The sequence below is a fragment of the Diadema antillarum genome, unplaced genomic scaffold (genome assembly GCF_040938485.1).
Source record: "Diadema antillarum isolate AM-2024a unplaced genomic scaffold, OU_Dant_1.0 seq00000392_RagTag, whole genome shotgun sequence".
Lineage (NCBI taxonomy): Eukaryota > Metazoa > Echinodermata > Echinoidea > Diadematoida > Diadematidae > Diadema > Diadema antillarum.
The window spans coordinates 704,845-732,500 of NW_027271387.1; the positions used below are offsets into that span (position 1 = coordinate 704,845).

At 38.8% G+C, this 27,656-nt stretch overlaps 1 protein-coding gene across 1 annotated transcript in view; it reads right to left on the minus strand.

The window, feature by feature from the left end:
• Positions 1-27,656, minus strand: part of LOC139731997 (actin-binding LIM protein 2-like) — a 226,290-nt gene that overhangs the window by 83,912 nt on the left and 114,722 nt on the right. Inside the window, exon 2 of the mRNA XM_071642870.1 lies at positions 17,828-17,935. Within this exon, the coding sequence (XP_071498971.1) occupies positions 17,828-17,935 (108 nt within the window). The remainder of the gene's footprint in view (positions 1-17,827; positions 17,936-27,656) is intronic.

Below are 27,656 nucleotides of genomic sequence, written 5' to 3' on the forward strand. Positions count from 1 at the left end.
CTGAAAATTTTGTACTTTTAATTATCTTCACCACTAACAAATAAATCTAGAGATGAATAATCTAGTATGAAAATCATTAGTTGGCTAACACTCAATTTACAATTGTAGGTCTAATTGTGTCATCAAAATTTCGCTCAGAGCAATTGGCAACATTACAGGGGTTTTTTCTCATCAAAAATACAAAAAAGGAGAAAAAAAAGAATTAATGCTGATGTCACTGTCTACCAACGTGATTACATGAGTTCTATGCAAATGCCAGCTTCCAAAAATATCTCGATAAGGCATCCCAGACGAGCATGAATGAATTAAGATGTCCACGTTCTGAACTGTTCTCCGATGCCGTCCGAGTAGAGTGGTGATGTCATCGCTGCCGCCATCTACAAATATTCATTGATAGTACTTGAAGCAGCCCCAAGCTGGGTTTGAGTATCGATCCTGAGAATGGGGGCCTGAGTAACCATTTGAGTAGTCTTGAGAAGCAGACCCAAACTGTTACTCTCAACCTAGAAAGGATCTACGCATCAGAGGCTATGGAAGCAATATGTTGCTATAAACCAATACCATTCAGATGATTTCATTACTGCATCAAACTTGTACAGGACATCTTCTCTACATAATAGGAGTCATGACAACCCCACACCTTGCTAGACGATTGTCTGACTTATCACAAACAATAAAAGAAAAACAAAGGCAAGCCTTGGAAGGCAAATTGTGATTAAACAGTGCTCAGCTAAATTTAGTCAAAGCGGAAGAGCTTCAGACACTTCTATTGATTTGAATACGTAATGTACATTTGTCGAGCACTGACAGACTTTTTTTTCAATTAAAAAAAGCTATTTATGTCAATAAAAAAAGGGTCATTCAATTGAATGAATATCATGCCTTCTCATCATTAACTGAACAAGATATACCAAGGACAGACATGCAGCTAATGAAATTACTGTGGCAAGACTTGAATATCTTTCAACATGCATGAGCTTTGCCATAAAACATTTTTTTAAATCTCATTTTGTTTCAATAGCTACACTCTTCAATGTATCAGCAGATAAAGACTTTTACTTCTTCTTCTTATCATATGGCATATGCATGGTCAGAGTGTTAAAAGTGCCAGGCTGCCAAACCAGGCCAGAGCATCATTCAAGTGTCTTCAATTCCCTTGATGGATACAAACCAGAAAGATGCATACAGTATGTAAGCTACCATCTTGAATAGATTTTGGTCCTAATAAATTTCACAAGTACCTCCGTGCGCTTTTTAAATTTGAACATTTCTCCTGTTTTTTTGTTTTTGTTTTGTTTTGCTTTGTTAGTGCAAAACTGTGGAGAGACAGTCAAAAGTGATTATAGAGACATTTCAAACCTGACATTTTCAACTGATTGCATCCACAATGTAAAATATTGTAATTTGAGTTAAATTTCCTGACAGTGTATGACCAAAAACAGTCTCCCATCATCAGCATGAATGATGGCGCCTCAGAAAATAGTATCATCTTTTCAATTTCGATGGATGCAAAAATTAAAAATGAGTTTAAACAGGCTTCAGGCTCTCAAATGCAAGGATATATGAAGTAAACATTAATAAACAGAGTCAGTTTAGGGAAAATCATTGAGATGCCTCATGCAAACACAGAATAAATTACTGGAAATCCATATATGTAAGTACACGAGCAGGGCATTTTTCTTTTCGAAATTTGGCATGATGTCTATATGCACACTCCAACCTTCAGACAAGTCTTGTTGACTTAAATCAAGGTAGACAGTTTCAGGCTCTTGGAAATAAATAAAGACATCCAAAAATCATGGAAAACATGACCCCCAAAGAATAAAAAAACAAAGCAAGAGGCTTGGCGGATGATTAACTCGCTGAGGAAAGTTAGCCACTGAGTATTTTTTCATTTCTTACTGACAACGGCATAATCAAAGATATCCCCGCAATCTCATCGCTGATATCAATTTCAGCATCCCCTTGTTTGTGAGTCTAACCTTCGCGCTTATTGGGTTGGGCCTGCAGGGCAGCACATGCCTCACTCCGACGGCTCATGCGTCACTTTCGACAATCTTCCCGCGCCAAATTGGAGGAAATGCTCTTCTAGTAAGGGAGGGAAATATCATTTTGTCCTTCAACTATTGATCCAAACACACTCGCGCTCACCAAAAACACGCTTGCCCACGCACACACGTGGCAAACACACATGCGCACATGCCGGCGACTGCAAACTTGTTTTCGAATGCGTGACGAATTCCAACTTGTGACTGCTGGCTACAGTATCAGATCGGCAGATATGCATGCTAGTTGTAAGAAAGATGGAGAACCAAAATCTTCCACAGGTGAAAACTACTTTCGATGTTGTCTATTTTGCAGGAGTTTTGTTTTTCACATATTTCATAAGCCAATGAAAATTTGTGAAATTAACAACCTCCTGTTACATGAGAACAAGTATGAGAACAATTCTGAAGTGTATAAATACTGAGTGTATGACAACAGTATGATATTCACAATCCCGATTGCATATTCATTCAACCACTCACAAAATATTATGCCAATGAAACGTTTGCTATCTGCAAAACTTTCTGGCCTTACAAAAGTGTCAGGACACTCATACACTCATATTTCCCCTGTGTAGTAGTAATGTTCAGTAACCCTTTCTATACCAGTGAGTAAAATATGACAAAATTTCACACACATACCTCTGGACAAGAAATGGATGTGGCACAAACAGGGTTACTTAGTTTTGACTGGACTTAGTCAAACTTTGTTATTCAACATGAAAACTACAAGACATGTGATGACAAATACAATCACAGTTTGTGCTATCAAAATAGCAACACATAAGAAAACAGTGCAGTAAATAAAACTACATGGCAAACAGTATATTGAACAATAACTCTTTCACATTCCATCATGAATTACACCCTTTTACTCTCATTAATTCAGTCAAATTTCCATGTCAGAGGATTCTTATGTCAAAAGGTTAATTTTTCAATTACTTTTTTGATCAAAACAACCTCTGAGGTCATGAAATCCCGTTTCACTCCACATGGACTAGCAAGGTGTCCACAGTGTGACCATCAGGTCTAGCAACTTTCCCACGGGCAGCACTGCGCCACAAACACTCTCCGCCGCCATCCCGTAAATAAATCTCCGGTCAAGAAAAGTGCTCAAATTTCCTCAAGAATCAAACTTTCATTAAGGTCCGCAGAAAGCTCCACCTTTTATTTTCCTCCCATCACACCGCCAGGCCCCGAGGCGTGCTATTTTAGTGAGAACAGGGTTTGCAGCCACACGTATTATGCCAAAATGAGCACATGGTTGGATTGTTCTTGAGATAGAGAGAGAAAAAAAAATCCTGTGGTAAACACCTGAATACATACGGACAGCGGAAGGTAGAGAAAAACAGTAAAAAACGGAAGAACAAGGGGAAAAAAGACCTGTAACAGATCTCGGTCAGATGTGTTTGTTTCTTGAACCTGTTGGGAGGAAATTAAAGACATCTAAGAAAGAGTGAAACTGGTGCCTGTCATCTTAAGTTGCATTAAAAGCCTCTAACAGGGTTTGCAGCTTTCAAAAAAGCATATGAGAAAAGTACTCTTTCTCTGGGAAGCTAGTGAAACTATGATGCTGTTTAAACTCCAAAAAGGTTGGCCTACAGATTTAGAAAAGGTGCCTATAAGATTCTTGAGGTGCAAAGAGTCACTCCATGGTTAAGTTAACCTTACTTTTCAAATACATTAATTATCCTCTAAAATCTTTGATTTATTTTAATCAAAATGAATATATATATCTAACAGGTGAACTGAAATCTTAATTCAATTCAATTCAAATGAAATTTTATTTCCAGTTAACACGTTTGTTGTCTTACAGATTCAAAGAAAATAAAACCCACAATGTATTACAACAACAAAAAAGCATACATTACATCTTATGCTACAACAACAAAAGACTAGCTTGCTAATATTTCATCCCCTCCTCAAAACGTAGCGCAGTAAATTACTAATTAAAAAGCCAACTCCAATGCTGCTAACCCATGAATGCAGGTCTCCAGGAAGGAACAAAGGTGACCTTTCACCTCTAGTTGCTATCTATGTTGCTGGAGCTAGAGCCGCCCCAAAGTGAAAGAGCTATTGTAATGGAGTGAGGCATGCTAATGTTTCACTTAAAAGCTTTCTCTTTGCAGCCTACATGACCACACTGTCACGCAAGCTCTAAAAACACATCACTTTTCACCTTCCATTAACTTGGGTCTGCACGAAAATAATACACCAGCTCTCCCCGGAAATTTTTGTGCCACCCCCTTCACATGCTTACCTATGAATTCTTTTTGACAGCAGTAGTCAAGTCTACGGGAAAATCCATTAAAGTCTTGTACTGTATTATTCCCTGCCTTGATAGGTAAGATGAAACAATCCCTTCTAGATATCACTATTTCCACATCTACTAGAGATGGTACATCCAAACTACATCAAAACTATCATTTAAAGGTGCATAGTCCTGGTAGTGTAGAGGGCGCTGCTGATGATACTGCCGATCACCGTTAGCATTTATAAGAAGATTATCGAAGTTGAGCTGTCATCAAGAGTAAAGTGCGTAGGTGTTGCTATTAAAGTAACGATGCCTTCGTTGTCTTCTCTGTGCATCGCGCAGTCTGTAGTGATGCCAGGGTGTGTGCATATGTGCTTCTTATTATGACATCACAAAAGAAGTTTGCTAAAGCTGTCATCCCCCTCAGTCGAATCATGAGCCGAACTTTGATCGGACCACTGACGACAGTGAATCAGACTTCTTCAGACTCGGGGAAGTGGGCCACAGCGTAAGCGCTAAAGAGGAGTCGATAGCGTAGGCAGGGCTCCACACTAACTTTTATTTTTGGTGGCCCAAAGGCAAACATGCGACCTATTTTGGTGGCCCGATCAGGTCATCAAAGTCTTCATTTCTGAAATTTTGGTGACCCGATGTGTGTTTTTGGTGGCCCTGGGCCACCGGGCCACCGTTAGTGTCGAGCCCTGGTGTAGGTCTCTATAGGAAACTTGCGCCGTGCGCCCGTGTATGCATTTGACTAAACCACCGGGATCATGCACCTTTAAGGTTTATGAATATACCACTGTACAACATCCTGCATGTAACAACTTCCAAAATGTCATCCATCCATGACATTAATGTCTTTATAAAATGCACACAGTCTGTCCATGACATTTCTTAAACAAACACAAATAATTATAGACATGTACAAAATGTCCTGCACACTGTGTTGATTGTACACAGGTTTGTATGATTTGTAGCTACTGCACGTGTGTCCTATAAGACCTCTTCGGCAAATGCTGGCAAATGCAGATGTTCTTCAGGGTTCTATGAATATTTTGACTGAAATGAGGTTGATGAAAGTGCACATCAGCCCTTATCAATTCTTCATGGCATAATTTTAATATTGTTTCAGTAATGCATGAATACAAAATGCACACAGCAATGAATCTTATGAATTTACTTAAAATGTGCATACACTTATGAAACACATTATAACCTCCACCTGTTCTTTCTTTTAATACACTTAAAAAGAAGGAGCATTACCATTAGGAAGTGTTGATAATGGGTATGATCATAGTCTGCACTATGGAGGATAATTTTAGATAAGGTGCATGGAAAACACACTGACTTCTGACAGTGAAGTGGCAATGGCAAGCCCATGACTGGGAAGTTTGGTACAAGCCATTATCACTCCGTAAACAAGTTGTAACAGGTGTCATAACGACAGCCAACATCCGATGTCATCTTCGGTGTAAACATAATTTTTCCTCCTGAACTTGGCAATGGTGCAGTTTGCATCGCAGGGTGTTCATGCAGGGGGGCGGCAAGCATGTTTTATGGGCCCGATTGAGGGAGCGACTTGTTTGTATGCGCCACTGATGAATTGAAACGCATAACTGTCACCAGCAGACGGTGAACTACTGCACGATAGAGGCAAAGACCGGACGACACGCCGCACTCGTCTTCACTTCTTGCTCACCAGTTCCAAAGAAAACAGCAGAGAATGACTATGGATGGGGCGTAGGAGGGGGGGGGGGGCGGGGGAATATACATCCAACATCCAAAAAAACAACAGCAACAAAAGAAGCTGAAGTGATTAATTTCAGACAGGAAATGAGGGGAGTTGGAAATGGACGAGTGAAAGAAACCCAGGGCATCATCAATCCTGCAATTATTGTCTTCCAGCCTCCAAAAAAGAAAAAAAAATCTTCCGACTCATCAAATTTGACCAGCCCCTTTCATCCCTTGACTCACGACCAGACGTGGGTCAATACAATTCTTTAGGAGGGTTGGCACATTGATTCTTTGACTGCAAGGGGGGAAAAAAAGAGCCACAAGAATTCATAGAGATTCACTTTCATGGTTTAACTAAAAATGTTGTCTAAAACTTTATTCACTAAAGGATGTATAAGCTACAAAATTAAAAGCAAGAGAATATCAAGCAGAGGGGTGAGGGTTGAGGTATGAATTTTCTTCAAATTGAAGAAAATTCACAACCTCAAGCTTCAAAATTGTAGAAAATATATTTTGGATATCCAACACATTTCTGTGACTATATCTTATACATGACCTTATTTTTTTTTGTTAAAAATACTTCAGACATGTTTCCTAACAAGAAACCTACATTCACACAAAATAAGAGCAGGGCAAAACACATAAATCGCTTTCACACAGAGCGTCCCAATTGTCAAAATGTATAAAGTGATGAATACACACAGCACAGCTTAAGTCATGATGGCAACGCAGGGGGGTCTGGCTAAATGATTTCATTGTGCAATCCCTGCGGAATTGAACTGCACAAAACGTGTCTGCCATCCACAATACACACTCAGACCTTGCAAAAAGTCAAACACCCACACCGCGCCATCGGCCTTCACTCTTCCTAACGTCGCCAAATGAGCGACTGCGAATGTTTTCTCATGGAGAGGGTAGCTGCACTTTGCCGATTTCTCAGACACCGAATGTCGAACTGCAGCTGCTTACAGCTGAGCTGCAGTGCCGTCAAAATTCTAGCCATGCTGCTTCTGATCCAATACAAACCTTTTTGTGTTTTTTCTCGCTCTCCTTTTTCCATCTAACTTTCCATTTTTGAAAAAAAAGGGGGAGTCGCTTTTCCATTCTAATTCAGACTTGGCATTCTTTCCACTTTTAGAGCTGAGTTGATGCAATGACATACTTAGAATAATGTCTTGTCTTTGGGGCCATACCTCTTGCCATGCTAGCAAAGTCGATTAGATGTGAAACTGGAACATCGGGGAGAAAAAACATGTCACACCCTCCTAACAACAAGGACTTCACAGCAGGGAAACATTGAAAGAAATTGAACAAAATTCCATCAGACCCCGCGCGTGACCAGACCCTGAGTTTTTCACTCCATCGCCCCTGCAGGTGTGTGGGCATTTCATCCCAGGGACAAATACCAGAAATTGTTCCCGCAAACGGACAAAAATCTCTGGACTCCGCGAGAATACCAGGGAGCATCAACAACGAGATTCGGTTTCAAATATGGAATCAATTTCCGCAATCAGACAAAATTTTCCAGTTGATTTCGTTTCGAGTGGGCATGCTACAGAATAGGAGAAGATCTCTTCTTACTAAACAAGAATATTTTGAAATATCTGGCAGCCTGACATATCCAGGAGCAATTTGACAAAGTAGAGATTTTTCTAATAATCAAAACCTCTATCACATCACCCTAAAAATAGCAACATCAAGTAATTGTTTATACACAAATGCATTTTTTATCATGGTCAATGTACCATCAGGATAAACCAAAGACTTTACAAAGGCAAAACTATGTCACAATATGTGACCCTGCGCCACAAAACAAACAAAAAGTCACCAGACATGGATTTTTAGTTGAGGTCAGATTCTGAAAGAGCAGACTCTAAGCTTCAAAATGATATATAACTCAATTCAAATGGACACTCCTAACCTATCTAAATATTGGAAAGAAAGTACACACTCTTGATAAGTGTGAACTGAGAAAGGAGGCTCTGAAGAACAGGGTCTATTCAAGCGCTTAATCTTTACCAAGCGCGCTAGCTGTGCGATGAATGGAACAAATAACAGGATGATAACCACCAGACCAACAACAATGAAGGAATTATCAGATTAAGCTGAATTTGCACATGCCTTATCAACACATTCTGTTCATGATCAACTCCAACTTTCAAAGCAGTAGCATCATCCCTTCTAAAGATATTGGAGTTGAAAGTGATGAGCATGGACAGGGTTTTGAAGAAATGAAAACATGGCTCTTTGAGAAACACCTAATCACACTATTCTACCAAAAAGTGTTCCAGAAAAACTGCTTAAAACCCAATTTCCTCGTTATTTTATGATCCCAAACTGTAGTATAATGGAGAAGAAGACTTGCTCTTTCAGAAAATATGAAAAAGTCAAGATTGGCTAGGTTGACCTATTTCACCTATTTCCAGGTCTCACACAAAATCAGTTCGTGCGACTTTTTGTTCGTTTTGCGATGCACGGTCACATATGACACAATACAAGCAGCACAATAAATGTTTGATACTCAAAATTCGAGAGCCCTATTTGATTGACTTTTATGATGAAAAATAGATATCTAAAAATACGGTAAATTAATAAGTGGTGTAATGTACACAGAAAAGTACCAGTTTCAAGCCACTTTCCAACTTTATGGAAACCTTTCACAAAGAGTTTTTTTTTCCCCCTACACATCTAAATATTCAGGCAAACCTTTACAACAAGGGCAGTTTCCTGCATACAATGTACTCAAGTGTATTCAAGTCTTTCTTACCAAGAGTATTCCTGACAAGCAAAATGGTTGCATGCACAGGGCTTTCCTGAAATAACAACAAATTGTACATACACACTGGATTCTAATAAATGAAATCTATACACTGGGAATGGAGAGATCTGATCAGACATCTTGTTTAAAGGAGGGGCTCAGGGGAAGAACTATGCATAAATTTGCATACATTAGCGCACCGGCCGACCGGAGGCAAGCCGTTGTCCCTTAGAAAGGAGGTCGCACGTTGACATCGCGTCTGAAATCAAACCTGGGCACTGCGGGATGGATTCCCCGTGAGGCCAACTTGTTGACGATGGCCGAGGGAATTATGAGGTCAGTGGGGGGAGAGGCTTCAGACTACATCCTTTTCAAGTCATGCCACAATAGGAGGTAACCAGAGAAATGAGATTTTGAACCATAGATGGCTGATTATATGTGACCCTGCACCTCAAAACAAACAAAAAGTCGCCAGACAGGAATTTATAGTTAAGACCATATTCTGAAAGAGCAGACTTTAAGCTTTAAAATGATGTATAACTCAAATCAAATGGACTCTCCTAACCTATCTAAATATAGGAAAGAAAGCACAAACTCAGGAAAAGTGTGAACTGAGAAAAGAGGCTCTATAGTACTGTGTCTATTCAAGCGCTTAATCTTTACCAAACCGTGCTGGCTGTGCGATGAATGGGACAAAAAACAGGAAGTAAACCACCAGAGTAACAACAATGAAGAGATTATCAGATTAAAGTGAAATTAAGCATGCCTCATTAACACATGCTGTCCGTAATTAATGCCAACTTTCAAAGCATTAGCACTATCCTTTCAAAAGTTATTAGAGTTGAAAGTGAAGATTGTGGACAAGGTTTTTCAGAAATGAAAAAGGGATTTTAAAGACACACCTAATCACACTATTCCACCAAAAATGTTCGAGATAAACTGCTAAAAAACCACACTTTCCTGCCCGTTTTGTGAAACCAAATTGTAGCATAATGTAAAAGAAGACCTGCTCTTTCAGAAAATATGAAAAAGTCAAGTTCGGCTAGGTTGACCCATTTCACTTATTTTCAGTCCTCACGCAAAATCAGTGTGTGCGACTTTATGTTCGTTTTGAGGTGCACGATCACATATATACTTTTTTTACCTCCTCCAAAGAGGTTATTAATAGGCTTTTGTCAGCATTGGTTTGTTTGTTTGTTTGTTTGTTTGTCTGTCTGTCTGTTTGCAAATAACTACCATAAATGTTATAAATGAATGTGGATAAAAATTACAGGAAAAGTTGATAGTAAAACAAGAAACAGATGATAAAATTCTAGTAGCAATCCAGATAGCCATCTGGATCTATATAGATATATATATATATTTGAAGTATTATCATATGTAAATAGGGCCAAGAAAATACGGAGCTCAAGCTGTGCATATTTGAAGTGTGCATACGCGCATTGAGCATGCACTTGAGGTGCAGCATGCAGCTACAGATTTGTAGCTGCTGATGTGATGCAGTAGTCTCTGAGACACAACAGAAAGGCTTCATAGTAATCATTAGGGAGCTTTAGATTTTAGACGCGCGGACGTTCAAATGAAAAAGACATGTTCTGAGTGTGCGCAGTAGCGCGCGTAAAGTCAATCTATTTTTAGCTTGCGTCGCCTGAGTTTTTCACTACACGTACTGGGCTATTTTCACGTCCGCACAGTTTGCGACGTAGAGAGCTTCTTCATGCCCTGATCATATGGGGCGCGATTTTATTTTTTATACGTTGCGTCCCAGCGTAATCTAAAGCTACTTTTCCACACGACGCAGGGAGAGGAGAACGTCCAGCGCAAGCGTCAGCTCAAACGTCCGCGCGTCAAAATCTAAAGCTCCCTATTAAGAAACACAGGGGCAATTATCAGCACTGCATGCATGTATTGTGTACGGTTGGAAATGAAGTGCTTGGCTGAGGTCTGCACTCTCAGAGTGCTTTTATAGTTCTCTATTAATTGCAGGGCTCTTGTAACAGCTAGAAACTCCATATCTGCAAACTCTCATTCAGTTTTCTGTATTACCTTTTGTTTTTCTGATAAATAATTACCTGTGACTATTTAGAACGAAGGCATAACTAGGATACGACATAACCCCATGTTCTAAAAGAAATAATGCCCAATTACACATAAAGGAGTTTATGAAGACTTTATCCACAAATATGCTCTGCACACTTTAAATCATATCCTTAACCCGTTGAAGATAAGTCCCAAGTATACTCGGGCAGGTGTCTATGGGAAATGCATATTGTAGCAAAAACAAACCGTCCTCAATGGGTTAAGCATCACATGGAGACATAACATGCAGTCTCTGAAGATATTAAAGAGACATGACGTGCAGATTCTGAAAAAAAAAATGAAAAAGACCTTAGCTAGTAGCTGCTTCATTTCTCATCAGACTATTCATCTCTTCATAATACTGTAGCATTCACTGCAAAATATTACATATTCTAACCATATCTGGCAATATTTGTTCAGTTTGATGTGGACAGACTGGATGAAAAAGAAAGAAGGTCAGAGAGAGAGAGATAGAGGGATAGAAAGAGAAAGAGCAAAGAGAATTATTCTCTCTCAGACAGCCATACCTCCAAACTGAATGAAATTTGTGCATACCATGAATACAACTGTATGTCTTTGCATACAGAATTGGGTCAGGCTGGCTCATTCAAAACAAATTGGCATAACATGCCGCAGACTGTATTACCAACAAATGACTGGACGGTGCGTAATTTGAGGAACAAGCCCAAACAAGATGGCAGGGAGTTGTTTTGTTTTTTTTCTGGTTGCACACCGTAATGTGCTCGGATTGGTCAAATTTCATCGGCTCTCAGCAGACAACTGTTCATATTCTCTCTTCTCTATCTCTCCCTCTCTCTCTCTATATATATAATTAAATTTATCTTATTCTCTCTCTCACTCTTTCTCTCTATCTATCAATCTATCTATGTCTTCTCTCTCTCTCTCATTCTATCACTAAGAGTTATGAAAATATTGTGCTTTGTGAACCTCAGCTGTACAGCCTCGTCAAAGCATCTCCAATTTAGGTTGGATTACTGGCATAGATGGTGCTTGCGTGGGGGGATTCAGCAGCTATTTCATTTGGGATCTTTGTGCGGCCGTACCCATCCACTGACAGAATTCCCCGTCCAACAACTTAACTCAATCATCTCACAGCCGTGCACTGCACAGGTTGGCCTGCGCACAATTTTACGGCATCAGGGAGGTCTTTGCACAAACATGACGAAAAAGAAACTATCAGAATGAAAACCCTGAATATCATTTGTAGAAATCATCATTTTCTCACACACTACATATGTTTACTACATATCTTCTATTGGAGAAAATGGAATTGGTTAAATTCAAATATTCTGCACAAAACTAGAAGAGAGTGAAAAGATGTGTCAATTTGAAATAAGAACACAATATGCAATTTTCTAAGAACATGTGGCCAATTTAAAGATCAAATTTACATTCAGCAAATTTAGTGGTCTTTGATAATTCTGCAACAAAACTAAATGATGGTAGGTCCAAAATATATATAGGGCCTAAATGACACTGTTTTCAAGAAGGTTTGGGTGTGTGTGTGTGTGTGGATAAAACACATTTACAATGAATTCTACCTTTAAGAAACCTTGATATTAAAAGCATAATGATAACAGAATAACATGAAGAAATGGCATCAAAACACAGGTATGCACTTCTTATCACTTGTTGGCTTTACTTCAAATGAAACATAAAAACATGTATACTCATCGCCCTTACTTTAACCCATTGAAAACTAGTCCTGTGTATACTCCAGCAGGTGTCTACTGGAAATGCATGTAATATCAAAATCAGCTCGTCCTCAACGGGTTAAAACAGGCTCACCAGCCATTGTCCCAGGCCAGACCATTCCTTTAGCAAATAAACATTCCTGGCAAAATTGAGCGCCGAGGAAGACAGAGTACCGCTGAGCACTGCAGCCATTAAGAGAACATTGTGAGGCTCTACCATAAATCCTGATTCCCTCTCTGCCATATGTTCAGATTTCTTTACTTCAGAAACAATTTTGGTACATTAAGTGCAGCAGCTATTCTGTGGGTACATGAGAATGACATTCAGCATATATCACTGATTGTAAATACAACAATTAACAATCACAGCAGTTGACAGACATGTACTTTTTCCTGCACGAAAAAAAAATGTAAATAAAAAAACTAAAAGTTTACAAAGATTAAAGGTCCTGTTTACCTTTTGGAACAGTGATTTAAAAAAATTTTCAAGACATGACATTTAACGCATATAGGATGTGTTAGGTCTGTTGTACCACAAAACATCCTATCACATAAAATCTAAAAGCCTAAAATATAAGGAGATATCTGTATTTTTCTGAAGAAACCGTAACTGCAGGCGGTTTAGTCTGGAAGCATTTTTATTATAACTATTGTTTGTACACATTTTGTATATTTAACAATACTTAACATTAATTCTACCAATTCAAATCTTTACGGTGGTTGTTTCTATCCCTAACTCGCATTTTAGAACTATTTTAAAACACTAATGCTGGGTTTTTGTTTCATCTGCAAAGGGTAAATTATGCCTTCAATATAGTTTAAATGATAAAGGATTACAGATCAAACAATTCACCAAATCTCTAATTGGTTTCAGTTAATCACATGGCCAATGCTAACTCTTACATCTTTAAAAGAAAATGAACTATGAATGAAACACTGCAACGTTCACTTGTCATTTTACATTTAAAATTGTCCACGATACAATGATTTATTATCAAACATTACTTGAAAATTGTGTGGCAAGAACATAAAGCTAAGGAAAAGTATGGTGGTGATTGTTTAAAATCACTAGCTGCTCCTAGAGGTATATGACATCTTTTAATTCAGATCTATATTTTCACTCTTATCAATTTAAATGTTTAACATTAACTTCCTGCAATTCATAGCTTGCAGGAGATTTTTTTTTTCTCCTTGTAACTACTCTACAAGCCTGTATAATGAACAGAGATTTCACTTGCAAACTACTCTGGGAACAAACTGCCATCTACCATTTACCTTTGACTGTTTGGTACCCTGATTTGGCCTACTGTGGCAAAAGGAAGCAAGTGACAAAGCATCCGAATCTAAGATTTTAATGTTTTTGAGTGGACAGGGTTTGTTCCAATTGAGTGCCAACTCTTGAGGAGAAACTCTGTACCCTCTTGCATCAAGACATAATGACAATGCAATTATTTCACTAATGTCAATATATAAAGTCACAGATACATTTTGCTCATGTCCAAGAATTGCAATTTTGTCACTTGCTTCCTTTTGCAATTAAAGTAGTGTGGTTTTTATGGTGGGTTACAGACTGCACACTTGGCACATTATTCATCAAGTCAAGCATGTGACCACGGCGCATGAAGTTTGAAAAACAGAAAAGAATAAAAGAAAAAAGAAACCTAGACAGGTACACGTACACGGATCACGACAGGTGCTCAAGTACTGGCTGTTTACATCACCATGATTCACGCACATCCTAATTGAAAAACCATTTCGTTACTTCACGGATGTGCAGGCTAATGTTAAAAGCTGCACGAAACATACGAAACAAAAGAGAGAGAGAGAGAGCGCAAAAAGGAGAAGATCCCGGCAATGAAAGTGACATTAGGCTTGGCACGTGATCAACTGGCATATAATTACGCTGACTCCCGATAATCTGGACTGTCACATTACATTTGGGATTGATGGCTCGAAACTCTGGGGCATGATTTCTGGAAATGTATTTATGATTAGTGCGTGTCTGCTTTTCATACGCCGTGATGAATCAAATAATGAAAATTGAACCCTAATTTATTCATCAACTGAGAGGCATGTGCTGCTTCACGTTTATTCTGTTTTCGGAACAGGAAATGTCAAACTTTTGAAATCACTATCTTTGCAGTGGTGTTCAGGAAGTATTTTGTTAATGCCTTAAAAATTTGATGTCACCAACACAGCCATACTTTTTTTAATTTGGTTAAATTGTTCTTGGAAAAAGTGAGAATTTTATGTGCACTTGCTGCTGCAAATTTACTTGATTACAGTCTAATTATGGATTGTATTTCATTGAAGAACAATTCTTTAAACAATTATGAATTGTCCTTTACTGATGTAACAAAACTGTACTGTAGATAGTTTGGAATTATTCTTTGCAATTGATGACACAAGAAAACTTTGTATGCACATATCATGGGATTGTCTGTGCCAACAAAACATAGATGAATAGATGTTCCACAACATACATCCACTACACTGGCTATGAGAGACTGAGGTAAATCATGTCTCTTTTCCTATATCAGGACTTCTTTTAGCAGGTGAATCCGACTGAAAATTGCTCCTCAGAGTAAATTCTCGGCACCCATTTGTTTCTCATCCGATGGAACAAAGCCATCACCTTGAGTGCGACCAAACAAGTTCAGCAGCACTCTGCAATCAACTTTTCGGCCGGGAATGTAGAAACCACTTTCACATCTCCTGCGGATACACCCTCCCACGACCTCAAGCTATTACCACCCACGCCCAATGTTACGGGGGATAGCCAAACACACACGCACTCCTATTGTCGGTGCCCCAGTTACATAATATGTACACATCTGTACATCCTCCATACAACATCATCCCACAGGGGAGGAAGGGGGGGGGGGGAGGAGGGGAGTGGAGGGGGATGGAGCCATGATGGCTTGGAGAGGCGTTATCTCTTCCTCATGAGCTATCTTGCGTGTACTTCAAGTGTCTATAAATCAATTTTTTAGCCTCGGCATTGGAAGTCTTGCACTACATCCTACGTGAGGCCCGGAGACACGGAGTGCTCCTCAGGCATGAAAAATAGACCAGGAATAAGAGGAAAAGACACAACCATAGTTACAAGCCCCTCAACAAAGGTGAAACATACAAGACATTAGTCACAAGAGATAGATAGATAGATAGATAGATAGATAGATAGATAGATAGATAGATAGATAGATAGATAGATAGATAGATAGATAGATGAGATAAGATAGATGGATATATAGATAGATAGATAGATAGGTAGATAGATAGATAAATAAATAAATACATAAATAGATAGATAAATAGATAGATAGATAGATAGATAGATAGGTAGATAGATAGATAGATAGATAGATAGATAGGTAGATAGATAGATAGGTAGATAGATAGATAGATAGATAAGATAAGATAGATGGATAGATAGACAGATAGAGATACTAACAGACAGATAGACAGACAGACAGACAGACAGACAGACAGACAAATGAACAGATAGACAGATTGATAAAGGAGAGAATGGTTATATTGGAAGGGAGGTATATAATGTGATAAAGGGAGAAATGAGAGAAGATGTGATTAGAAAAAGGAAATAAAAAGATGGATACCACACCTTACCAGAAACATATATGACCACGTACAGAGAGAGAAAGAGATAAAGAATATCAGAAAGAGAGAGACAAAGAAAGAAAGATGAGACTACAGATAGTCAGACAGACAGACAGACAGACAGACAGATGATAAGGAGAGATTAAAGCGGGAGATACAACTAGCTTGAAAGGGAGATATACATGTGTAGAGACTAAAAAGGAGGCATAGGGAAAAAGATATGATTTGAGAAAAGTAACATGAGATCATTATGAAGAAAAAAAATGATGATGATGGCATGAAAGTAAAAGGTAAAACAATGTGGCTAGAGCAAGAGAGAAAAAAAAAGGGAATTAAGAGAGGAGGCAAGAAGAGTTAGACAGATTACAAAGAGGAGAAGAGAGAGAAGTGAGAATGAAACATGAATGACGAGGATATTATCCTCAATGGGTGAAATGTAAGAAGAGAAATTTAAGAAAGCCAGGATCAGTGACATTGGTAATGATCACTGCTATTTCTTGTAACATCTGTGATATTAACCCCTCAGCACCAGAACTTCACAACACCATCGATGTCAAGCACAAACAGATTGGTAATGATGATTATGGACTTAATAACTTATTACAATGACTGCTGGAAGATACTATGTAAGTAGAGTACAGGAAAAAAAACCCATTGATATTGCAATAGAAGAAACTAGAAGAAATATCATGGACAGGTATAAGCATAATTCATTCATAGAATAAGCATGATGTGACTGACAATGCTATCATAAAAGGAAAATTGGATTTGGTCTGTTGTTTCCAATTACAGTTGAAATTACAACCCTCTACAGAGTGCTCCCATGGTACCCAGATTACAATCTTCTTTCAAATTCAAAGGATGTATAAACAATGAGAACTAGCCATATTTACAGTAACCTCAAACTGCACATGAGTTTGGTTGGGAGAAATGTACTTTTCTTGCATTTCCATCTTGTGTTTGCATTGGTATTCGAAGGCATTTGAAAAAAAAAATGCCCTCAGACAAAGAGGTCTCAATCGTAAATGAAAATGCCGCAGTTATAATGCATGAGCTGAACATGAAGGGGACATTTTGTGATACCTGGAATTGAGAGGGGGCATTGAGGAAGATTGAGACAGGAAATTTGCTCAGGAGAGGGAGGAAAAAATCCTCCAAGGACTGAATAGGGGGGAGAAATATATTGTCCTCATTGATGACTCACTGAAATAAATCAGGGTTTAAACTCGAATGTCTACAGACCACCAGAAACGGAATGGGGAAGGGTTGTGAATGATTTTCAGCCTGTTTATCTTGTCTACCGCTGGATGTGTACAATTTGAACTGCGGCCCCTCACTCGAACTTGCCAAACAAGGGTATGCATGGTTGATATGATAAGAGAAAGGGCCACTTTGAAAAAGAAAAAAAGTACATTGGACCAGAGGTTCCTTATAATCTGCCCATCTGGTCACACTCTGTCCATGACAGTTAAGCATCCGACGCAAGAGAATACTAAGAACTGAAGTGTGATAAGATATACTAAAAAAAAAAGAGAGATGAAAACATAACATCTTTATCAAGGAGGGAGAAGAAGAGGAGGAGGAGGAGGGGGCAGAGAAGATGAGAGGACATTTGGTTACTCACGGCAACACTTGAAGCACTTGATGTGGAAGAAGTCATCCTGAACCCTCAGCACCTCTCCTTTGCACGCCTTGTTGCACCCCCGACAGAGAACTCGCTTCTTCTTCTCATCTGAAAAACGACGGAGACAGGAACATTTATGACACTCTGGGGTGACATAGGAGTTCTTTCTGAAAGCCACGGTATGGACTCATTTGTGGAAAATTCATTAGAATGACAAAGGGGACTGACTTTATTCTACATGGGGATTATGGATACAAAATATGCATCGACGCATATTTTGTATCTCTTCAAACACTGGATGCTAGTGTTCAGTGTAAAATTTGGTAGCCTAGGGGACACGCCCAGATGTGACATGGCTACCTTGGCACCTCAAGTTCATGATGTTCAAAAATTCAATTTAGTTAAACTTTATTTAGCACAAACAAAAAGTGGTACATGGCAAAAAGATTACATTTGTCAATTCATATTGTTGAGAAATTTTAACAAAGTACAAAGTCATAAAGTATAATACAAAATATATTAGTAGTACATTGAGCTGAGTAGTGCAATCAAAGTACATTGAAATTGTGCCATTGGCATGGCCATATCATCCTGTAACTTCACTTTAGCCATTCCATATTCAGACCATGACATTAAGAGGGAGGCTAGAAATGAAATTACATTCTGATGTATCAAATGAAAGTGTCCAATTCAAATTCATAATTTCACCTTATGTCTTTTAGTGTTAGTTTTCATAGAACCACTTGGTGCATTCCCCTTTTAAGTCTCAGCAAACCAGTGTTTCAGTAACTATATCATGGTGACCCAGCATCCTGTAACTACTTCTTGAGAATCACAGAGATCATTCATCTGTGCATTCCACACAGGGCGCTTCCAGGAAGTAGCATTCCCAAAACTCCCACCCACCTTTTCTCAGATTATCCTCAGGCACGATTCCTGCCCCTAACAAATGATTTGTGCATGACCTGTATGCTTACAAGATGAGTGAACAGATGGTACAGAGGATATTGGCAGTTTATGGACTAATTTGCTGGCTTTCATAGAAACGGGATTTTTCCTCCCTCGGTCGGATATATTACGATAACTGGAGGGCGTTGACAGGGTGGTAACGGGAGAGCATCACTCCCACGCTGGTTGGATACCGCATCTTTCAATCCATACAGCCATTCCTCTCGACTGGGGATGTTAATCAAGGGATGCCCAGTGAGGTAGTTTCCAATGAGTATGGGGGGGGGGGGGGGGATTCCGGGCAGATAAGACATGGTTACAAAATATTATGCGTGCTAAGGGGAAAGGAATGCTCCTGCTTCCTCAATTGCGCTCTTCACTCCAAAATCAAATGTCTTTCCTTTTTTCTAACTCTATCTCTCTCTCAGCTGGGATTATCTTGTAACACAGATTTCCCATTGGTGCTGAGCAACAGCAACACATCCATTGTGCATGGCTGAATTTAGAATTACTGGAAGGAATCAGACATGAAATACACTGCCAGTCATAGTCAGTCAACTACTGCAAAATGTTTTTGCAGTAGTTGATTCTTTTTTTAGTTTTTTGTGTATGTATATATATATTTTTTTTTCTTTGCACGCTCACCACATGAGGATAGTTTGTGTTTTGATATATGTTTAGTTCCCCATATTTGTTTGAGTATTCATTCGATGTTATATGTAATGTAATTTGTTGTTTATCTGTTGTCAAGATGTGTTTATGAATGTGCGACAAAACCAATTTTCCATGCCATGTTCTTATACATAATTTGGACAAATAAAGAAATGAAATGAAATGACAGTACACATATTTCCTTGAGTGAGAAATGCCTATGCTACAGAATGAATTTATAATACAGATGTAGGTATGTTAGACATCTCTCTTGAAACATGAATTCTCCTAAGCCTAGGGCTTCCCAACCTTGCAGACATGATGAATGCGAGCGAGCTTCACATTAATAAATGCTCTCCCCATCAAGATGAAGGCAAAGGCATCCCAGTTGGGATTTCGGCGGTTGCCATGGAAGCGGAGGAAAGCTGACCCACAGCAACAAACAACACTCTGCCTTCCTTCCTAGCTGTGTTTAGTCTGGAAAACCTTACGCTGCACACTCAGCTTGCCGGGCGATCGTGCGCAACTTTTTTCGATCAATGTGAATGACATAGAAAAGAAAACTGGATATATTCCTTGGTAGCTGCATCTGTCAAACAAAGTCTGTCATCATGATCAAAGCATAACCCCAGCATCAGAAATGGTGACAGACATGAATTGATCGTTATGAGATATGACAAACACAAAATGAATGGCATTGATGCAACAACCTCAAAAGAAAGAAACTATAAAGGATTTGACAGTAAGATTGTATATCATGATATCATGTGCATGTACGCTTAGTGGGTATTCACAAAAGGATGCTTCATATATGAACATGAGAAATACTTCATATTTGTTCCATTGGTGCTCTGGCTGTTGGGGAAAAAAGGGGGTAGGCTTCAAGGGACTGAATCAAACAATGTAAGTCTTTGAATAAAAAAAAAAAGAATAACACCTCTCCGAAAAGGTCCTCTGTGATAAATATTATCATTTTTCTTTTTGAAATTAATGTGGCACAAACAATTCATTGAATAAACATCTTGTGGCAGCTCCCCCGAGACTTGTTTACGCAAGCAGTGAAAATAGTCCTGATGCAGACATAACATAGAGGACGGGGGAGAGATGATGATTACAACAAGATAACCAGGAGCGCCAACAAATATTTACAGAGAAAGGTGAGCTGGTATTCTACCATCATCCCGCATACAGTCAATCAGGCCACTAATGGATGTAGACTTAACTCTTTCCATTAAGCATTGCCGCCATTTCCCTCAATGACGGTTCAGGTCGGGCATGAGTAATATTTTTCATCCATGAGAACGAAGACATGCAGTGGATAAACACTGCAGATACTGTAATAAAAAAAGACAATTCATTTATGGAAGCGGCAACAAAATCTTGATTATTATCTTTGAAGTGAATGTCTTTTCTTTGAATATGTAAGTGCACATTTGCTCCTTTTTTCTTTTTGTCCTTTTTTCTTCTTTTTTTTTCAGAATGAACCAAAGCAGAAGCCAGGCTGCTTTTGACATTTTCAAGCATTCATGACTTCCACAAATATAATACAAAATCATTCTCCTTAGTCCCATCCATGAAAATTCCTGTTAGATTTTTCTTTGCAATGTAGCAGCCAACTCATTCACATAATCTTGCAAAAGCAAACCACATTTCTGAAAGGGGCAACTCATGCAAACTTTTCTTCAAACTTCTTTTGTCATGTAATAACACAGCATTTGATATTCCTGACTTAGTTTCTTAAATTTCTCACTCTCTTTAAAATCACACCCTTGAATCTTGGAACTGCAAAGTAGAATCACTTCTGTCTTGCTTTCATTCTCTTGAGGACCTATCAAACGGGGAATCAAAGGTCATTCAATGAGTGACTACCGCTGCAGCTGGTGTTAAATGAAACCCGACTCGGTGAAGCGTGTCAGGAAGTTGTTGCATTACACAGAGTGCATTGAATCAAGTTGACCGGCACGTTGTCTGATTTCCAACGCCCGGCCAGCTGCATGCTGCATGCTGCAAAGAGGTCTTTGTGAAATCTGAGAGATAGTGCTGGTTTTAGAAAGCATTGCATGACTCTCTGAGGTCCCACCCCCTCCCCATTTTTTGTGATCCTGAAATAGGAGACATAGCTATACCACCTTAAAAGCCCCCCTTTTTGGGTGTCCTGTGGCACGTCCACATAGCAAGTGATTCACACGCAAAGTACAAATGAGTCCTGAGAGATTCGTCGGCAACACAGAGTGGTTTTTTAAGGGTTAGTGCAGATGCCTTAGCAACTTTTTTTTTCTCAAAATGCAGAAATCTTATATTCTAGAACATAAAATCCAAGAGAAGTCTACCATTTCTACCTTAGATGTGAAAGAACTATTATCCTTACACAAACTCTCTCTCTCTCTTCATCGTCTTCTTCTCCCATTTATTCTGCCTGCTTCAATCCTGAGATTCTTAATTTTTCTACATTTTATCAATAACAACTTTGAGGGGAATGCGTATTACAAGCTCTGCATTTTATCTTCCCCTCTATTTCTGACATTGAGTAAATATCATGCATCTCGGCTTCACAACTGATTGAGTGTTTCTACTGTATTTTGATACATTAAGATTACATACACAGTTGTATATTGATTTTTTGCATGATATGTTTTGTACACCTATATTCCCTTTTGAAAATGAAAAATGAATAAATGAAATGAAATGAAATGAAATGAAATGAAAATACTCTTTCATGTAAATCCTGTCTCATTTGTACTGTGCAGCCTTTTGGTATCCAATTTGTTAATAAAACTTGACATAGGAAAAAGAATGCATTATTTCCAATCAGGGACATACTGCACAGGAGAAAAAAAAAAGTCTCAAAGGTGTTTGAATTATCTGTTACTATTTCCTAAAAATTGACTGAAGCCCCTTGGTCATGAAAGTGACGATATGACCTTCCACATTTTTGAAGAATTAAGGTAGCAATGGTGGTTCAGTGTTGACCAATTGTGCTTACATGCCTAACTTCCCACAAAGACTGACCACCACTAAGTTCCAATGCTAGTTTTCTTGAAATTGTGTAAATATAATGGTTGCCTGCTTTTTCATAATTTCTCTAGGAGACTTTCAAAAATCAAGTAAGACAAATCATATTGATTGAACATCACTGAATCCCTCATAATCACGGCAATTATAATATTTTAAATGCTCAAAACTGATGTGAAATCATTAGGCTTTTGTGGTGACGCCTCACAAACAGCAAACAGGAAACTTATGCCCTTTGTTAACAGACAAGATAATGTGATAAACATAAAAATTATATTTTCATGTAATGTAAGCTGTGAGCTAAACATGTTTGTCAACTGGATCAGTTCATGCACATTGTGTTATAGCCTGCATACATGTACAGTGTACATCGATTTTGGGCAATCAAACCCAGCTACATGTCACCTAATTGATGTCCAAATTACAGGGACATGGCACTCATTACAGCTGATACTGTGCATGATAGGTCTTGATTAGCACACACAGTGATGGTTAATTGCTTTTACCGCAAACAGAGCAGGTGTAATACACATATTGTTCAGAGTCACCGTCTAGAGAACTAGTTCTTTGGGCTGGCTAATGCGTATGATGAATTACCACGTGCTTGTACAACATGCTTGCTTGTGAATTAGATCTGTCATCGCCATGGTAACTCGACAGTTCTGGAGCGATTGCAATGCAGATTCTGTACTCCAACAACAATTTTGATGAAATTACGTATTTTCTAAACAATCTATGCACACCTACTGACATTGCCCCCCCCCCCCCCACACCCCCTGAAACTCTTTGAGGATGTGCTGCTTGGCTACAACACGCATTTCCCATAGACACCTGCCCAAGTATACAAGGGACTAGTCTTCAGTGGGTTAAGGGGCATATAGCAAGCCTTTCTGAGTGCCTGCTTTCACTAAATTAATTTCTACATTCCTTGCTGCTATGATAGGGAAGGATATAACAGACTTCCCAGTTGCCAAGAACAACCATTGCTTAACAGAAGGCATATTCGTGAACTTGAAAAACAAAAAAAGGATGCTTAAAATGTATTGAAGAAACTGCTCTATTCTGGTGGCATAAATTGTATCATGGCTAGGTCTTATCAAAATGAATGAGAGAGCCCCGGGATCTGATGATATAATCAAATTGCACTTGCTAGCCTTAATCCAGGCCATTCACATGAAAAGCTACTTTGACACATCTAATCACCAATGTACAGAAACATGGATTGCTCACGACAATACAAGATGAAAATTGATGCAATAGTAATATTGCCTCTCCTGAGCGCGTCTTCTCATTTTGCATCAAGGCTTCAGTTTTGCATTTCATGATGTTTACAATTTCAGTTCATGTAATGAATGCTGATGTACAAAAGTATTTTTCTTGTATACCTTGAACATGATCAGTGTATTTTTTTTTGTGCCAAAGTTTGTGTAAATACATGAACATCCCTGTTTGCAGATGTGTAACTCTGTTGCAAGTGAACTGAACATGCCCTTTGCAAGATTCTGTTAGAATACATGACCTTGTTTCGATAAACAAGTGAATGTTGGCGACTGTTTGGCTATGAATTCCCAGGCTGGGATTTATAAACAATGTGTGCTGTTGTAATAGAATTGAATGTCACCCTCGCAGGTATAACGAAATGTCAATGACATTGAAAACGTGAGCGAACACATTACACAGGCCGTTTCGAACTGCAAATCGCGTGAGTACATTTCAAGGCAGCCCATGCTAATGCACTTCAATTTTCCCTGATGCTGCAAAGACACCAGTGTGTGCAATTTCCATTATTTCAAGTATGTTTACGAGAGCAAGACTGCACATGAATTAGGATAATGGCGGAGAGAGAACATTGGGTATGAGACTTTTTTCCAGAAAAAAAAAGCACAGTAAAAGGAGGTTAAGACATGACATGTATCGTGCTAAGGCAGAAGAGAAGACGCATATTGTTGCAGCCGAATCAATACAGTCTGGTCCCGAACTCTTCCGGCACATTGCTCTCCAAAATGACGAGATCGATGGTGGATACTCGTTGTGCTTTCTGCAGCAAGTCAAGGCCATCGGGTAAAATAATATTGCGTGGGGAGTAATTGATTGCTGTTTATAATCTTCGCAATTACTGTGTGTCCCATATATGACAATTACTTTCCTGGCAAGTGGGGAAAAAAACAACATTGTTTTAACACTGCCCATACTCTATCAGACGCTGAATTATCATCTGTTTTTTTCAGAACTTTTACAAGCTTTCCCTGAAATATTTGTATCATGTGGACTATAACAAGGATGTGAATAATGCAAATAAAGTCATAGAGATGAAGATGGTCACCCCTCCCAAGAAAGCCAAGTAGATGAAAGGGATATAATACTGTAGAGATCGATAGAAGAACAAGCAGAAACACGATGATGAATGAAGAATGGAATGAGAATTACAGACTGTTAAATGAAATTAACCCTTTCACTGCTCACTGTCCTAAACTGATACTGACATCAAATAAACTTGAGTTTCTAATGAGAGAGACAAAGAGTTTAGGAAGACAAGAGCTGGTAGAAAGTATTTAAAACAAAAATTAGAAAACTTTATGTAATGGAAAGAGATGGAAACATCGTTTTATCGTATCTCTCTTATGCCACAATCTATGTTTCCATGGACACGCTTTGACCTAATTAACTAATTGTCATCATAAAATTCATGGCCCTGATGATGATGGACAACAGACATCTTTGACAGGATATCACATCCATCAGACAAGAACTACAAACAGCAGGTTATTAGACCATCTTACATTCACAAAACTTTTCTCTTCTTTTTTTTTCTCTCACACCTTGTTGATACAGCTAAATGTGTTAAAAATCTACACAAACATTTTCATACATGGGCATAAAACTTCTGAATAACCTTGCAAGTAATCTCTACGACAAGCACCTTCAATTGATGCTGTCAAATTGAACCTAAAAAAAAAAAAAACTTTTTAATTTACACTGACAACTGCTTACATGGATACTGTAAAACATGATATATTCGCGGCACGAAATTTTCACGAATTGGAGCCGACGGCCTTTTTCGTGGCAAGAAATTTTCGCGAATTGCCTCTTGCGTTCAATGCATATAGTGTAGATAAGACATTTTGCGTGCATTTTAATTTCGCGAATCTTGGCGCTTGCGAAATTCGTGAAATTAAAATGCATGCGAACATTTCTCGTTTTATAGTATGTATACCTGTTTACTTGTTTGTTCTTATGTTCTATTTTCTATGACTTTATGTTGCAACGTACCATAAATATTTATTTCTGTTTCCACAGCATCATGAATAACTTTTTAGACAGTACAATGAGAACTTTATAAGAGTCCACTATCATAATTATTATTATTACAGTTATTATCATTATTACATGCTCATATTAGGTTCTCATAATTTGATATGCAGAAGTCTGATTATTTCCAGATGCTCATGATTGCCCATGAAATTAATTTGTATTCATAACCTGACATTTTTTTAATGTAACGTTTGTACGCTGGGTCAATGGTGCCTACTTATTTCTTCCAAGACGAGCAAGGTATAGGGTGCCAGATGATCGAAATTACACGATGTTGCGAGCCAGTGGAAGGGTTCAAAGTCTGCATTGTACACAATGGGATGTTGTTTCAGCTCCTGGTGCTGCCATGGCAACCAACGAAACATGCCCCAGCAATTCATCATGCAACCTTGCCAGGTCCAGCTCATTTGTCAATTTCTGGCCAGACATCGGACATTCCTCCTCAATTCATCCAGCTTCTTGTAATATCAGCCTTTGGCTCCCTCTGCACAGCTACTGCCTATCAAACTACTGACCCAGTAACCTTTACCCTCATGCATTTTCATTTGATACTTGTTCTCCATGACTCACGCACTTGTCAAAGGTGTTGCCGAACAGAGCAAGTAAAGCCAGTTTCTACACATCTACATAAGATGACTATGTTTAGAGTCAATCAAGTGACTGTTGGTCATCCTGCTCCATAACTTAACCCATTGAGGACGGGCTGATTTTGATGTAACACAAATTTCCCATAGACACCTGCCCGAGTATACTCGCGACTAGTCTTCAACAGGTTACAAGAATTGAATCAAATCTACAAAATACATTAGGAATAATAAACACACTCTCAACGACTTTTCCTATTAGTATGTCTATTGGTCTGTTAGAACAAGACCCACCTGGAAATCCACCTGTTTATATAGCATCCATGACACACAAGTACAACAGCAATCAAAGAAAGTCAACTCAATCTCACATTATTTGAAATGACACAAACATTCAAGAAGAGTTTTTAATTGGCCGTTTCTGCTAGTCTATAAAAACCAGACCCACATGTTCAATCTACATGTCCATATCAGAGCAATGAAACTTACAATCTTCAAAGAAATATTACAGACATATAAATATACTCTGGACATATTTCCATCCATTTTCATCTCCTATCTTTTCCGAAATCCAGACCCACCTGTGAAATCCACCTGTTTCACATAGTATCCATTCCACACCAGCGCACCATGTAACACATTCTTCGAACAAGCTACTGTCGCCATCGCACCTGCCTTCTTTCTGCCGTCCGTTAATTCCAAAGTAACCTTCCCGAAGATCCCGCCAAAGCCCCGCAGCTTCCAAACCACCGAGCAGAATGGAGCAAAACGACCGTGCCGGCCGGCAAATAAAGAAGACACTATCTACCGGTGATCGTGTGCACAGCCTGCGCCGCACATGGGCAATTTGGCATGCAGTACCAGGCGAATCCACCACTAATTTGCAAGATTCGTGATTGGGCTTTGCGAGCACACATTTAGTTAGGCATAGAGTGCTGCAACCACCTTGTGTATGTGTGTGTGTGTGTGTCTGTATGGGTGTGTGGTGTGTGTATATTTATATGTGTGTTTCTGTATGTCTGGGTGTGTGAGTGAGTGTGTGTGTGTGTGTGTGTGTGGGTATGCTTTTTGTGTGTATATAGTGTCTGTGAATGTCTTGCTGTGTATCTGTGTAAGAACAAAGTATTAGAATGTGAGCACTGAATTGCTTTTTTATGTGTGCAAGTCGAATAGAATGTGGACTTACTGTACCCCCTCCTTCAAAACTGCCCAAAGTTTGATAGTTTTTTCCTTGCGCCTCCCACGTTAAGCAAGCATTGACATTTTAGAATGCAAACTGAAGGGCCTTCACTACTCATATCTCACCCAAAATTGAATCTTGC